General features: G+C 52.4%; 3 protein-coding genes across 5 annotated transcripts in view; 1 reads left to right on the forward strand and 2 right to left on the reverse strand.

Annotated features, from left to right (window-relative positions):
- Positions 1-6,614, forward strand: part of ankrd6b (ankyrin repeat domain 6b) — an 11,757-nt gene extending 5,143 nt beyond the window's left edge. The window contains exons 8-16 of the mRNA XM_030344875.1: positions 133-210; positions 591-695; positions 875-985; positions 1,279-1,449; positions 1,731-1,883; positions 2,244-2,357; positions 3,536-3,770; positions 4,216-4,359; positions 4,772-6,614. Coding sequence (XP_030200735.1) covers positions 133-210; positions 591-695; positions 875-985; positions 1,279-1,449; positions 1,731-1,883; positions 2,244-2,357; positions 3,536-3,770; positions 4,216-4,359; positions 4,772-5,379 — 1,719 coding nt within the window. The 3' untranslated portion in view covers positions 5,380-6,614. The remainder of the gene's footprint in view (positions 1-132; positions 211-590; positions 696-874; positions 986-1,278; positions 1,450-1,730; positions 1,884-2,243; positions 2,358-3,535; positions 3,771-4,215; positions 4,360-4,771) is intronic.
- On the reverse strand, positions 6,198-8,318 carry lyrm2 (LYR motif containing 2). The gene is made up of 3 exons (XM_030344879.1): positions 8,183-8,318; positions 7,708-7,848; positions 6,198-7,340 (listed from the first exon to the last, which is right to left on the reverse strand). The coding sequence occupies exons 1-3, from the start codon at positions 8,225-8,227 to the stop codon at positions 7,260-7,262; spliced, it is 267 nt and encodes an 88-aa protein (XP_030200739.1). The 5' UTR covers positions 8,228-8,318; the 3' UTR covers positions 6,198-7,259.
- A 345-nt stretch (positions 8,319-8,663) lies between these two features.
- mdn1 (midasin AAA ATPase 1) overlaps positions 8,664-13,935 on the reverse strand; it is a 55,117-nt gene continuing 49,845 nt past the window's right edge. For all 3 annotated transcript variants that reach the window (XM_030344643.1, XM_030344642.1, XM_030344639.1), the window contains 6 exons: positions 12,952-13,126; positions 12,168-12,241; positions 11,747-11,861; positions 11,390-11,456; positions 10,443-10,585; positions 8,664-9,904 (listed from right to left, as the gene is read on the reverse strand). In XM_030344643.1, coding sequence (XP_030200503.1) covers positions 9,719-9,904; positions 10,443-10,585; positions 11,390-11,456; positions 11,747-11,861; positions 12,168-12,241; positions 12,952-13,126 — 760 coding nt within the window. In that variant the 3' untranslated portion in view covers positions 8,664-9,718. The remainder of the gene's footprint in view (positions 9,905-10,442; positions 10,586-11,389; positions 11,457-11,746; positions 11,862-12,167; positions 12,242-12,951; positions 13,127-13,935) is intronic.

The following is a 13,935-nucleotide window of genomic DNA, read 5'->3' on the forward strand; positions in this document are numbered from 1 at the left end:
TAGCACGGGGCTAACGCAGACAGACAGACAGAAACCCACCCTGCCCTGATGAGGCTGTAACAGTAATCCCTTAATAAGTGTGTGTGATGATGCGTGAGGTTTTGATGCGTAATGCACGACGTGTTGCTACAGGCGGGCCAGACGGCGCTGGATCAGGCCCGAGAGAACAACAACCCAGAGGTGGCCCTCCTGCTGACCAAGGCCCCCCAGGTAATCATAACTTCCCGTAACATAACATAACATAATATAACCTTGTGTAACTCAATGTAACATAACCTGGCTTAACGTAACCTTCCATAGCGTAAACTAATCGAACATAAAATAGCGCAACATGAGGAACATCGTGTAACATAAGATAGTGTAGCGTTACATAGCGTAACATAACGTAGCGTAGCACAATTAACCTGACGTAGCACAGCATAACGTAACGCAATCTAGTGTAACGTAGTTTAACTTAGGGTAACCTTATGTAACATAGCGTAACGTAGAGTAATCTAGCCTAACGTAGCTTAACGAAGCGTAACCTAACGTAGCGTAACCTTATGTAACCTAGCGTAACCTAGCGTAACCTAGCCTGTCCCTCCCTCCAGGTGCAGCGGTTCGCCCGGGGGAGGAGCGTGAGGAAGAGGAGGGAGCGGCTGAAGGCGGAGGGCCGTGCCCAGTCCGTCCCCAGGGACCAGATGCTACCTAGCAAGGTTAGCATCTAAAGCTAACTACCGTCACCGCAGCTCAACCGAATCAAACATAGCCAGGAGAGGCAATGGTTAAATACTGCTACACCAACTCAATGATTAGCTCGAGCTATCAGCCGACAACGATTCATAGTATTTAACCCTAACCCTAGCCCTGAACGATCTTTACCACGATCCAATAGGACAGCGCCTCGGCCGCAGACACCCACAGCAGCGACCACGTTGGCTGGAAGGACGCAGAGCCCGCCCAATCGAACACCAAGAGGTCCATCAACAGGACGCAAAAGGAGAAGGTGAATGAGTGATTCATTCATAACAGTTAACCATTAATCCTGGACTTACTAGACCCCAACCTGACTACTATGGTCTGGGAAATGTGTTGAGCGTGTACAGTATATTGTGTAGCTTGTATGTTCTGTAGCTCGTATGTGTGTAGCTGGTCTGTTGTGTAGTTGTATTTTCAGAGTGCGAGTTGTGTGGCATGTGTTGATTTGTAGTGTTAGCGTAGCGTGTTTTAGTCTGACTCCGGTTTGTTCCGGTTCCAGCCGTTTTGTTTGAGTCTCACTCCGGTTTGTTCCGGTTCCAGCCCTCGCTGTCGGACCCCCCCCGCCGTCTGGAGACGCGTCTCGGGGAGTCGGCCCAGCGGAGGCGGAGCAAACAGCAGGGGGGCTCCCCTCATTCGCCGCTGCCCCCCCACAACTATAAAGCCTACCAGCTGTACACGCTGTACCGCGGCCGCGACGGCAAGGTCATGCAGGTATGGTCAAGGTCATACTGGTAGGGTCAAGGTCATACAGATGGGGTCAAGGTCATGCAGGTAGGGGAAGATAGGTTCAAGGTCATGCAGGTAGGGGGCAGCTAGGGTCAAGGTCAGCGAGCGAGGGATATGCAGCAAGGGCCAGGCAACGAGGGCCAGGCAACGAGAGCCAGGGGAAACAGGGGAGGGGGAAAACGGAAACTGAGCCACAGCTAGGACGGAACTGGGCGCTACTTCCTGTCTGGCGTTGACCTCCGCCCCGGTACTTCCTGCATGCCAAGGCCCCTCTGAACGGCTGCCGCTGCGAGCCGCTGATCAGCAAGCTGGAGAACCAGCTAGAGGCGACCAAGGAGGAGGTGAGGACGGAGATCCAGACGGTGCAGGAGCTCATGAACACCAAGTTGGGCCAGATGGAGAGAACCAGCCAGCAGCAGGTACACAACTAGAGACACACACACAGGTACACAACTAGAGACACACATAGGTACACAACTAGAGGCACAGCCAGCAGCAGGTTAACAACTAGAGACACACAAGTACACAACCTAGAGCCAGCAGCTGGTAAACAACTACAGACACACACAGATACACAATCAGAGCCAGCAGCAGGTACACAACTAGAGACAAACGCACAACACACATGCACAACTAGAGACAACAGACCCACAACAGATACATGGCTAGATCCTGGCACACAACACTACACTCTTAACCCTGAAACAAACAATGGACCATAAAATACACCCTGACCTTTGACCCCTGACCCTTGACCCGTGTCTTGTTCTGGTCCTCAGAACCGAGCGCTGGACAAGCTGACGGTGGAGCGCGTGGCGGCGGAGAGGTCAGAGTGCATCCAGAGGATCGAACAGCGGGCCCAGCAGGAGAAACAGGAGGCCACCAAGAGACAGGTGGGAGCCACTGGGTCACCTACTGTCTAACCCCTACCTGCTCCTTAATGACCTGTCTGTACTGTCTATCCCCTACTGCTCCTCAATGACATGTCTCTGTACTGTCTAACCCCTACTGCTCCTCAATGACCTGTCTCTGTACTGTCTTACCCCTACCTGCGCCTTAATGACCTGTCTCTGTACTGTCTAACTCCTACCTGCTCCTTAATGACCTGTCTCTGTACTGTCTAACCCCTACCTACTCCTTAATGACCTGTCTCTGTACTGTCTAACCCCTACCTGCTCCTTAATGACCTGTCTCTGTACTGTCTTACCCTACCTGCTCCTTAATGACCTGTCTCTGTACTGTCTAACCCCTACCTGCTCCTTAATGACCTGTCTCTGTACTGTCTAACCCCTACCTGCTCCTTAATGACCGGTCTCTGTACTGTCTAACCCCTACCTGCTCCTTAATGACCGGTCTCTGTACTGTCTAACCCCTACCTGCTCCATAACGACCTGTCTCTGTACTGTCTAACCCCTACCTGCTCCTTAATGACCGGTCTCTGTACTGTCTAACCCCTACCTGCTGCTTAATGACCTGTCTCTGTACCGTCTAACCCCTACTGCTCCTCAATGACCTGTCTCTGTACCGTCTAGCCCCTACCTGCTCCTTAATGACCTGTCTCTGTACTGTCTAGCCCCTACCTGCTCCTTAATGACCTGTCTCTGTACTGTCTAACCCCTACCTGCTCCTTAATGACCTGTCTCTGTACTGTCTAACTCCTACCTGCTCCTTAATGACCTGTCTCTGTATTCTCTAACCCCTACCTGCTCCTTAACGACCTGTCTCTGGACTGTCTAACCCCTACCTGCTCCTTAATGACCGGTCTCTGTACTGTCTAACCCCTACCTGCTCCTTAACGACCTGTCTCTGGACTGTCTAACCCCTACCTGCTCCTTAACGACCTGTCTCTGGACTGTCTAACCCCTACCTGCTCCTTAACGACCTGTCTCTGTACTGTCTAACCCCTATCTGCTCCTTAATGACCTGTCTCTGTACTCTCTAACCCCTACCTTCTCCTTAACGACCTGTCTCTGTACTGTATAACCCCTAACTGCTCCTTAACGACCTGTCTCTGTACTGTCTAACCCCTACCTGCTCCTCAATGACCTGTCTCTGTACTGTCTAACCCCAGGGGTCGGTGGTGGGGGAGCTGAAGAGTTGGTGTCTCTCTAAGCTCCACCTGATGGAGCTCCGACTTGGGGGGGACCAGCGCTCCCCGACCCCCCTGCGCCGCTCCACCTCCCTGACGGAGGGGCTGACCCTGACCCCCAGCCCGGGCCCCCGGGATCCTGAGGACCCGGAGCGCGGTCCAGGGGCCGGCGGGGCCCCCAGCCACTACTTTGTGGTCCACGCTGACAGCTCCCCAGGTACCTGACGACCCAGGGCCCGCCAGGACCCCCTAGGACCCCGTACGACCCGCTAGGACCCCCTACAACCCGCCAGGACCCCTAGAACCGGCTAGGACCCCCTAGGACCCCGTACGACCCGCTAGGACCCCCTACAACCCGCCAGGACCCCTAGAACCGGCTAGGACCCCCTACGACCCCGTACAACCCGCTAGGACCACTTTAGCTTCAGTTTATCCAAAACATAATGGAACGGATGTCCAGTTAAAATGGGATTTCTTTTTTTTAAGACTACCAATCATTTCATACTGAACATGAAATGACGTCATACTCTTTAGAAATACTTCCATGGTCTACTGCAAATCTGATTTTGAAACACTTCTACAAACTTTCTATCGACACGTTAAATTAGTGATTAAGTGTTTAATCTAAGTAATGCAATATTAATGCAGCTCTGCTCCACTAGAGGGAGAGAAGCAGCGTGACGCGGCCGTGAGTCCCGTGGTGCGACCGAAGGAGCGGCCGGCAGCACCCTCTGCTGACCCCCGCAGGCCGCAGCCGGGACTGCAGGACGTGGAGGCCACGGAGGACGGAGCAGGCAGGAGGGGAGGTACTTATAGCACAGAGACGTGACTACAAATAAACAAACGTGTATAGAACATAAACATGGTTACGGGTCTCTAACCCAGCGTTTTGAGGCAGAAGAAGTAAAGTAAGGCTAAACCTTTCTTCACCATTCCTAATGGCCTGCCCGGCTGTCACACCGCAACTCATAACCGTGATTCTTATTCGTTAATTGACTGATTAACGTTCCACACCTAGTCACTCGTTAAACACCGCGGTTAACTTCAGGACAGCAGAGACCAAAGAGAGAACCGGGACAGTCTGGACCGGTTCAGTCTGGACCGGGTCAGGTCTGGACCATGTTTGGCATGGACCGGCTCTGTCTGGACTGGGTCGGGTCTGATCCAGGTCAGGTCTGATCCTGGTCGGGACTGAACCGGGTCTTCGTGTTCCCCCAGAAGGGGGGTCCCAGGGCTGGAGGAGGCGTGGGGGGGGCAGCAGGGCCAGCAGCCTCTCCCCCAGCACGGAGCGCCGCTTCAGCACCAGACCGGACCGCCGGGACCCGGACCGCCGGGACCCGGACCGCCGGGATCCGGACCGTCGAGACCCGGACCGCCGGGACCCCGACCGCCTCGGCCGGGACCACAAGACCAAGACCCACAGGAGGACCTCCCACGGCAGGACCAGGTCCAAGGGCGCCGCGTCGGGACCCCCCTCCGCCCCGGCACCCGGCCCCAGAGACCTGCAGACCCTGGAGGTGTTTGGGGCCCCGGGCGGCGGCGGCGGCGGGCCCACGGGCGGCGGCGGGGCCCCCGGCGGCTGCGGCGGCGGGCCCCCGGGCTGGGAGCAGGAGCGGGAGGGGATGCACGCGCTGGAGGTGAGCCAGCTGTTCTTCGAGGCGGTGTCGGGCCAGATGGAGCGCTGGTACGAGAGGAAGGTGGAGGAGGCGCGGCGGCTGGGCGACCGGCGGGCGGAGGCCGACCGCGCCGCGCTCACGGAGCGCATCGGCGTCCTGGAGGACGAGCTCAGGCTGCTACGGACCCCCGGGGGCGGGGAGCAGGGGTAGCACGCTAGCGCTGGCTCACACACTCTGTTAGGGCTGGCATTGATGTTGACACACACACACCCACACACACACACAGGACGTGTGAGAGTAAAACTGCAGTAAAGGCCACACCCTCTTTCTCAGTCTCTGATTGGAGGACTTCGCTGCAGGCGGGCTCACTTTGCCATTGAAGCTCCCAGGGGGGCCAATCAGAACTCCCCAGAGGCAGTGCCTCTTCTCACTAAATCCTGGACCACGCGTGTGTGAACTTAGTAGTTCTGGCGGGCTCTGAGCGCAGCCCGACGGACGGAACGCGTGGCCAGGGGCTGCGATCCAGAAGGTTCCCACCTGTTGTAGGTAGTGGGTCCATATACCGGCTCCTCTTGGTAGTTTTCCGGCAGCTTCAATCAGGTTCTACTGTTCATCTTATCAAGGGCAATAAAGATGGAGAGGGAAGCGCTCTCTTCCACACACACACACACCGCATCCTGTATCCTAGTAACACCGTGCCCTTTCATACATACAGGACGTCCTGAACACACACTCTGTTACATACAGAATGTCTGTTACACAATGTTAGATACAGGATGTGTTACAGTGTTAAGGACGTCTTGAACACACACTGTTACATAAAGGATGTGTTACACAGTGTTAAGGATGTCTGGAACACAGTCACATGCCGGCTGTCTGGAACACAGCTGGTAAGTTTAGCTGCTCCTCCAGATGTGAAATCTGCCAAGATAAGATCATTAAGATTAATAAAAAGATTATTGATGCTGGAGGTCTTCGTTAAATAAAACCCTTTACCAGTCCTGAGAAAACATAAGCTCAGCTCTGAATGAGGATTTAAATTAAGTTTTATTTGATCATACATTAACACATTGCCGATAATGAAAGCGTGATAACATGTTTACACAGTGGTTAGTAGTGGTTTAAGAAAGTAAGATTAACCCGTCAGTGATGTTGACTACACCATGAAAAGAGAGAAGCCTGGGAAACGCTTTCCTCCACTGTCTCTCCAACAGTAAGATGTACGACGATGATAAAAAAACTAAACTGCAAGGAATGTCCGCCTGTAATTAACTTAACGGTGACCAATTCTCTTTCTCTTTACACTTCTTTGCCTTATAATTAAATTACGAAGAAGTCTCTCACACACGCACACATTCCAAGACCAACTCCAAACTCCTCCTAACACCAGAGAATCAGAAGTCCAAAAGAAGAGCCCATTAAATGTGTATCTCCATTCTTGTAAATTTCTGCGTATCCTTAACTGTTGTTTCTATCAATACTCTGCTGTACATAATGTGTGTGAATTCAGTCTGTGTACTTTGTGAGAAAATGAACTCAACAGTCCTGCCTTTCTGGTTTCTTTTTTATCAACATCAAACATTCAGAAGTCAAGGCTGAAGTCACAGATCTGATTCAGTCGGACGGCTCACGGTTCAGCCCAGTTCTCCTGGAGCTCCTCTTCAGAGATCTGAATAATCCCACCGGTTCCAAACTGTGGACCTGGGACCCAAACCGGCCCCCTAAGTGCTCCCTGGGGGGGTCCCCCGGACAGATGGGAAAACTTAGTTTCACTTTCACAAAAAGAAGCTCCGAACCCCCTTGGAGATCTGGTGGGCCGGTCTTCATCTGGAGGAGAAGACTGTCTGGTTCATCGTGTTCTGTTTGGCTGCCATTAGCTCCTCAAGAGTTTCTCTGGTCCGTCTCTTCCTCCATTCTCACTCTGAATGATTCCCCCCCCCATGGATGTCATGTCCCAGTTCTCCCATCAAGTTTGTGTCCAGCAGGCCCAGTAAAGCCACAACATCACCTGGGGTCCCCATCACCAGACCCCCCCCCCCCGGTGATCTGGACCTGAAGCCAACAGGATGTTAGCGGCTCGCGGCGGCCTGCTAGCTCCTGGCTAGCGCCAGAGAGGTCTGGAGCTCTCCCAGGTGGTCGCTGGCCTGCATGACCATCATCCGGATGGCGTCCTGCGAGGGTCAAACAAGGGAAAATGGCCATGTTTACAATATTTATATGATCTCCATCAATACTCCTCTTTGAATCAAGCAGTTGCTGGATTGTCGTTAATCAAAAGTGTGGAACAATAACTGATCGGAATAAAACAATCGACAGCTTAAGCTAAATATTTAATTTATATTAAATAAAAGTTAGAATTTAAAGATCTGTATCAGATGTTAAGTTCAATAAGGTCATGTTGAATACGAAAAGGATGACATGGCCACAATCAAGTTATTATTCAGACAAAAGAGAAGCAAAGGCGACTCTATGTAAACAAGTATGAGACCAATATGGTGTGTGTAAGCAGGTCAAACAGCGCAGCCGCCCGCAGCTCACCGGGTTGGTGGCGGTCTTGTTCCTCTGGAACTCGTCCCGGGCCCAGGACCGTAGGTAGCTCCGGTCCGCCGGGTCCGGGACCTCCCGGATGGTCCTCAGCAGGCTCCGGTACAGACCCAGGACCCGCTGCCTCTGGAGGAACTGTCAGAGGGTCAAAGCTGTCACCTGGAGATCAGTTCTCCAGAAGGTCCGCGTTTCATTCGACTGGTCTAACTTACTGAAGATAGTCCGGCTCAGACAGTTCTGATTTAACCGCGTGTCAGGTTTCGTTATATACAACGTTATTACTTAAACCTATGATCTTTAAAGGGTAATATTAAGCGAAATCATGGTAAATGGCTTCACACTAAACGTTACATCATCATGGACGAGTTAAGACCCTGAGCAGACCCCTGCTTTTCAGGACCTCCGCGTTGAACAACCATCGCATACTCACAGGACATGCATACCGAGTGTTGTTTAGGTTTGAACCTACCTGTTTTAGAGTCAATGTGACAGCAGGTAACCTTGAGCCAGACATGCTTCTGGTGACATTAGAGCTGAGATGTTGTGATGGAGAGAAGAAGCGGCGCGTTAAGAAGTGTAGACGCTGTGGCCCCCTGGCGGCCGGGAGACACGCTGCGGCCTGTTGTCACTTCTGTGACCTCACTTCACGTCACCAAGATTCCTTCGACCCAAACTTTTATATGGGTGTGATGTGACACACACGTTATTTTAACCAAACAAACAGTTACTAATACCAACGACTGCAGTTATATTGTGAGTAGTGTATGTTGTTCATGGCTACAAAATCATTAGCTAGTCAGTTTGTATATTTGACCAATGTCAGCAATCTCCCTAAACTCTTCACATTTCAGGGGACCCAGTGACCCCAAGATCTAAAACACTGCTGTGGTAGTTTTTCAGACATGGTTACGGGTCACTAACCCCCCCTTCCCCAAGAACTGTGAACAAGGTGTATTTTCACGTTCAAACGTGCCATGGCATGGTTTATTAGTTGGGTGGGCATGAAGAAACGACCTGATAAATATAACAGACATATCCATACATGTAATGTCCACGTTACAAAACACACGTGTGATCAAACATTTCTCAACGCACACTGAAAACACATTTTAAACCGAACCGACGACGGCGGGGAGCTCCGAGCCGTCGTACCGGAGTCTCACACCGGTCGGTCGTCCGACGGCAACAGCAGATATGTGGAGCTAAAACCACCGCCTAAAACCGGTTAAAGAGTTCATATCAAAAGTGAAGTCCGCGCCCCTGTGCTTCAAAGTGCATCAGAACCGCCTTTCTAAAAATGCTGAACTCCACAGATCAATGTGCGTGGACAGTTGGTGGACGGGGTTCCTTTTTGCGAAGGCACGCCGTTTCAGAGTTCCTGTTGGTCCGTGAAGACCCGATATTAACATGCTACCTTTCTCGACACCTTACGGTCTGCCTCCGACGTTTAAAACCACGCTCACTGCCGGCCGTACGCCAGCTGTTCAGGATGAGGGGGAGTGGCTCGATGGCGGCGCTAACACTGACTGGTCCACACCGCTGGCGGCGGGGGTGCGCGGGGGGGGGGGGGGGTCATGTTGGGTACGGGGGGGGGGTCATGGTGGGTATGGGGGGGGGGGGGTCATGGTACAAGAGGAACGGAGGTATTCACAGACACACGCCGGAGAACCGACGTCTCCCTCGTTTCATCGGGACGTGCAAGTTCAAGCAATCCTGGCTTTTTTTTTCTCTTTTCTTTTTCTACAAAAGAAACTTCGGGATTTCCCCCGAAGACAAGGACAGCACAGCAAAGGTCGCTAACAAACTCTACGGTCTAATAGAATCAGTCAAAATTATAATAAAAAATAAAGGCACATGTACAGCGGTAAATCCGTCTTTTTCCCGAGCCCAGAGTCCCTCTCGTTTCGTCTGCGTCCGTGTTATCTGTCGGTAGTTTGTCGTCCGGGGACGGTTGTGCAGTTGGTTTCCCGCCCCTCCCGGCTCCTCCCTCTGCCTTCTGATTGGTCTACTGGTCGGTGGCGGTGACGAGCTCGAACCACTGGCGCAGCGCGTCGCTGAGCGTCTCGGGCAGCGCGTTGACGTCCCGGAGGATGACGTAGAAGGGGAAGGGGAACTCCTCCATGTAGGAGCGGATCTCCGGCAGCTCCCCCGGGCCCTTGAAGATGGGCACCTTGATGTCCAGGATGGAGTCCTGCAGGGGACACACTTCATCAGAGCCTGGCAGCTTGGCGCGGTTATGGGTTCAGACCCTGGCAGTGTGGCGGGGTTAGGGGTTCAGACCCTGGCAGTGTGGCGGGATTATGGGTTCAGACCCTGGCAGTGTTATGGTGTTATGGGTTCAGACCCTGGCAGTGTGGTGGGGTTATGGGTTCAGACCCTGGCAGTGTGGCGGGGTTATGGGTTCAGACCCCGGCAGTGTGGCGGGGTTATGGGTTCAGACCCTGGCAGTGTGGCGGGGTTATGGGTTCACTGGACTTTAAGGTGATCATCACCGATGCCATCCCCCAGGTTCTTCATTTAATAGGGTTTGACCCGTGAAATGTATTTCTATTTCTTCTATTGATTATATTTCAATTGAAAAGTTATCAGTTGTAACTCTCAGTAACTCTGCCAAAAATAATGATTCTCCATCTGATTGAAATGCAGATGAGAGGTCAGCTCCATGTCTCTAAAGTGGGAGAGGTTTAGGGGGGGGGGGGGGGGGGGGGGGAGGGGTCATTGGTTCCTACCCTGGAGTTGGGGTTGTCGAGCACGACGAAGATGACGAAGACGTTGGCCCCCCGGGCGGCCTGCACGGCGCTGGTCACCCGTTCCTTCCCCTCCAGGAAGAGGCCGCGCCCGTCAGACACGATGATCAGCAGCTGGGCCGTCTCTGGAGGTCAGAGGTCAGAGGTCACAGGGTCAGAGGGTGAAGCGGTCTGTAGTTTCAGTGGTCGGGGGTGAAATCTCTCAACCACCGTTTTCAAGTTTACCTTTTTGAAAAATAACTATTAGAACCAATGCACTTAAAAGCAGCTTTAGGCTGAAATCCATCAAATTGCCCAAAGCGTTCAGTCCATGGCGTTCTAAAGCCTTCCTCTCTCTTTTGGAGAGCTCTATGGTCTCTCTAACTGTCTCCCTGCAGCTTGTCTTGGCCCGTGGTCACGGGGCCGATGGGCCCCGCCCGGCTTATCTGATCCAGGGCCCTCACAGAGGGGGGTCCCAGAGGGGGGTATTTACATGGCAAAGCCCGTCTGTGAGGGGGAGATGTTTGGCCCGGGTCCAGGGAGGTGGGTCTTGTTTGTTGGGGGGTAAGACCGGACCCAGGGCGACCTACAGTCCCTCACTGGGGAACCCGATCCCTCCAGCTCCTCAATGAGCCTCTGTGTCCGTCGGGGAGCGACCGAGCGCTCGCCTGAACTCTAGCTGAGGTTATAGTCAACATGGACCGTGGACTGACTGGAGAGAGACGGGGGACTTAAGAGTGAACATAAGGCTGGAGCGGACAGAAGAGTGAACATAAGAGTGATCATGCGAGTGCACAAAGGAGTGAACAAAATATTGATCAAAAGTGAACAAAAGTGTGAACAAAAGTGTTAACAAAATAGAAAAAAAAATAGTGAACGGGGGAGTGAATATAATAGTGAACACAAAAGTGAACACAAGAGTGAACAAAATAGTGAGGAGGAGCCTGTACCTGAGTTGGTGATTCCCGGGCCGTGTTGCCGGGCGCCCACAAACATTTTGGCGGAACTCTCCAGGAACTGCCGGAGAGAGAAAACAGGTTGGTGAGTTTTCTGAATGCGTTGACTGTTCTCATGGTGTGGATTTCGTCATGGTTACGGTCGGCGTCAGGGTCACACTGTCATGTGGTGTCAGTGGCATCTCTGCCGTCACGGTAACACCTTTTTTTTTGTTGCATTTTTCCGGTACCGTGGGTACACAGTTCTGTTGTCATGGTTACGGTGTGAGTTACTTGAAGGGGGCAGAACGCTGTCTGACCAGAGCTCTGAGGGTCAGGGGTCAAAGGTCAGGGGTCAGAGGTCAAACCCACCTGGGCGATGCGGGTCTTCTTCTGCTTGAACTGGCAGAGGCGGAGGATCCGGGCTCCGGACTCGTCGCTGAACTGCTGCTGGAACGGGTGGAGGAGCTGCACCGTCTCCCCGAAGCTGGAGAACACAACAACACCACCTCGTCAGGAGGAGGACCTCAGAGAACCTCCTGGAAAGCCCTCTACAGGGGGTCCAGGGACACAACCGCAGGGAACCCTTTGGCTCACGGGCGTCCAGAACCTTCTAGAACCTCGAGGTCCAGAACCTTCTAGAACCTCGAGGTCCAGAACCTTCTAGAACCTCGAGGTCCAGAACCTTCTAGAACCTCGAGGTCCAGAACCTTCTAGAACCTCAAGGTCCAGAACCTTCTAGAACCTCGAGGTCCAGAACCTTCTAGAACCTGGTGGGGGGGGGGGGTCTCACCTGCACACCGACACCTGGCCGACCTCCAGCAGGGTCAGGGCGTTGATGATGACCGACAGCGACTCAAACGCCAGCTGGAAGGAACGCACGCCGTCCGTTAAGCAGCTTCAGGTGTACAGCATTATGTACAGTATTATCTACAGTATTATATTCACTATTATCTACAGAATTACCTACACAGTACTATATACAGTATTATATACAGTATAAAGTACAGTATTATCTACAGTATTACCACTGTGATATTGTACCGAGGGCAGAGGGCTAAAACCTCTTATAACATCTCTTAAATTAAACATTGAAATGAAATTCAGACCGTAATGGAGAACAGTAACACCTGATCCTCATCTGGACCCTAAATGCTAGCCATCTGACTGCTAGCCATCTGACTGCTAGCCATCTGACTGCTAGCCATCTGACTGCTAGCCATCTGAATATTAGCCATCTGACTGCTAGCCATCTGACTGCTAGCCATCTCACTGCTAGCCATCTGACTGCTAGCCATCTGACTGCTAGCCATCTGACTGCTAGCCATCTGACTGCTAGCCATCTGAATATTAGCCATCTGACTGCTAGCCATCTGACTGCTAGCAATCTGAATGCTAGCCGTCTGACTGCTAACAATATGACTGCTAGCCATCTGACTGCTAACAATATGACTGCTAGCCATCCATCCAACCGCTAGCTAGCAATCTGAATGCTAGCTCGCCATCTGAATGCTAGCCATCTGACAGGGGTCGAGCTCAGAGGAGGTCATGCTAGCAGCGCCAGGCTAGCCGCGTACCTGTTTGGAGTGGTTGTCCACCATGCTGGAGGAGTCGTCGATGGCCAGGCAGATCTGGTACTCCCTCTTGCTGGGCTTGGTTCTCCGGAGCCAGATCTTGTCCTTGCGGAACTGACTGGCGATGTAAGGGATGACCTTCCTCATGTTCAGACGCTTACCGGTCCGGTAGTCCCCCCTGTGGAGCGCAGCATTAGAGCAGGGCATCAACTAGTAACCAACTAGTTACCAACCCCCCTGTGGAGACCAGCATTAGAGCAGTAGTATCAACTAGTTACCAACTAGTTACCAACCCCCCTGTGGAGACCAGCGCAGAATTAGAGCAGTAGTACCAACTAGTTACCAACTAGTAACCAACTAGTTACCAACCCCCCTGTGGAGCGCAGCATTAGAGCAGTAGTACCAACTAGTTACTAACCCCCTTGTGGAGACCAGCATTAGAGCAGGGCATCAACTAGTTACCAACTAGTGACCAACTAGTTACTAACCCCCTTGTGTAGACCAGCGCAGCATTAGAGCAGGAGCATCAACTAGTTACCAACTAGTTACCAACCCCCCTGTGGAGACCAGCATTAGAGCAGGAGCATCAACTAGTTACCAACCAGTGACCAACTAGTTACCAACCCCCATGTGGAGCGCAGCATTAGAGCAGGAGCATCAACTAGTTACCAACTAGTAACCAACTAGTTACCAACCCCCCTGTGGAGACCAGCGCAGCATTAATAATAATAATAATAAATGAAATTTATATAGCGCTTAATCTGGTACTCTAAGACGCTTAGAGCCATTAGAGCAGTAGTATCAACTAGTTACCAGCTAGTTACCAACCCCCCTGAGGAGACCAGCGCAACATTAGAACAGTAGTATCAACTAGTTACCAACTAGTTACCAACCCCCCTGTGGAGACCAGCGCAGCATTAGAGCAGTAGTATCAACTAGTTACCAACTAGTGACCAACTAGTGACCAACTAGTGACCAACTAGTTGC

This window comes from Gadus morhua, chromosome 21 (assembly GCF_902167405.1).
Source record: "Gadus morhua chromosome 21, gadMor3.0, whole genome shotgun sequence".
Classification (NCBI taxonomy): domain Eukaryota; kingdom Metazoa; phylum Chordata; class Actinopteri; order Gadiformes; family Gadidae; genus Gadus; species Gadus morhua.

Bases quoted from the DNA above. Each gene is read 5' to 3' on its own strand.
- lyrm2 (XM_030344879.1), bottom strand. From the start codon at position 8,227: ATGTCTGGCTCAAGGTTACCTGCTGTCACATTGACTCTAAAACAG. The intron at 7,849-8,182 runs GTAGGTTCAAAC...ACCCTCTGACAG, and splicing joins TCACATTGACTCTAAAACAG to TTCCTCCAGAGGCAGCGGGT. The intron at 7,341-7,707 runs GTGAGCTGCGGG...TGACCCTCGCAG, and splicing joins ACAAGACCGCCACCAACCCG to GACGCCATCCGGATGATGGT.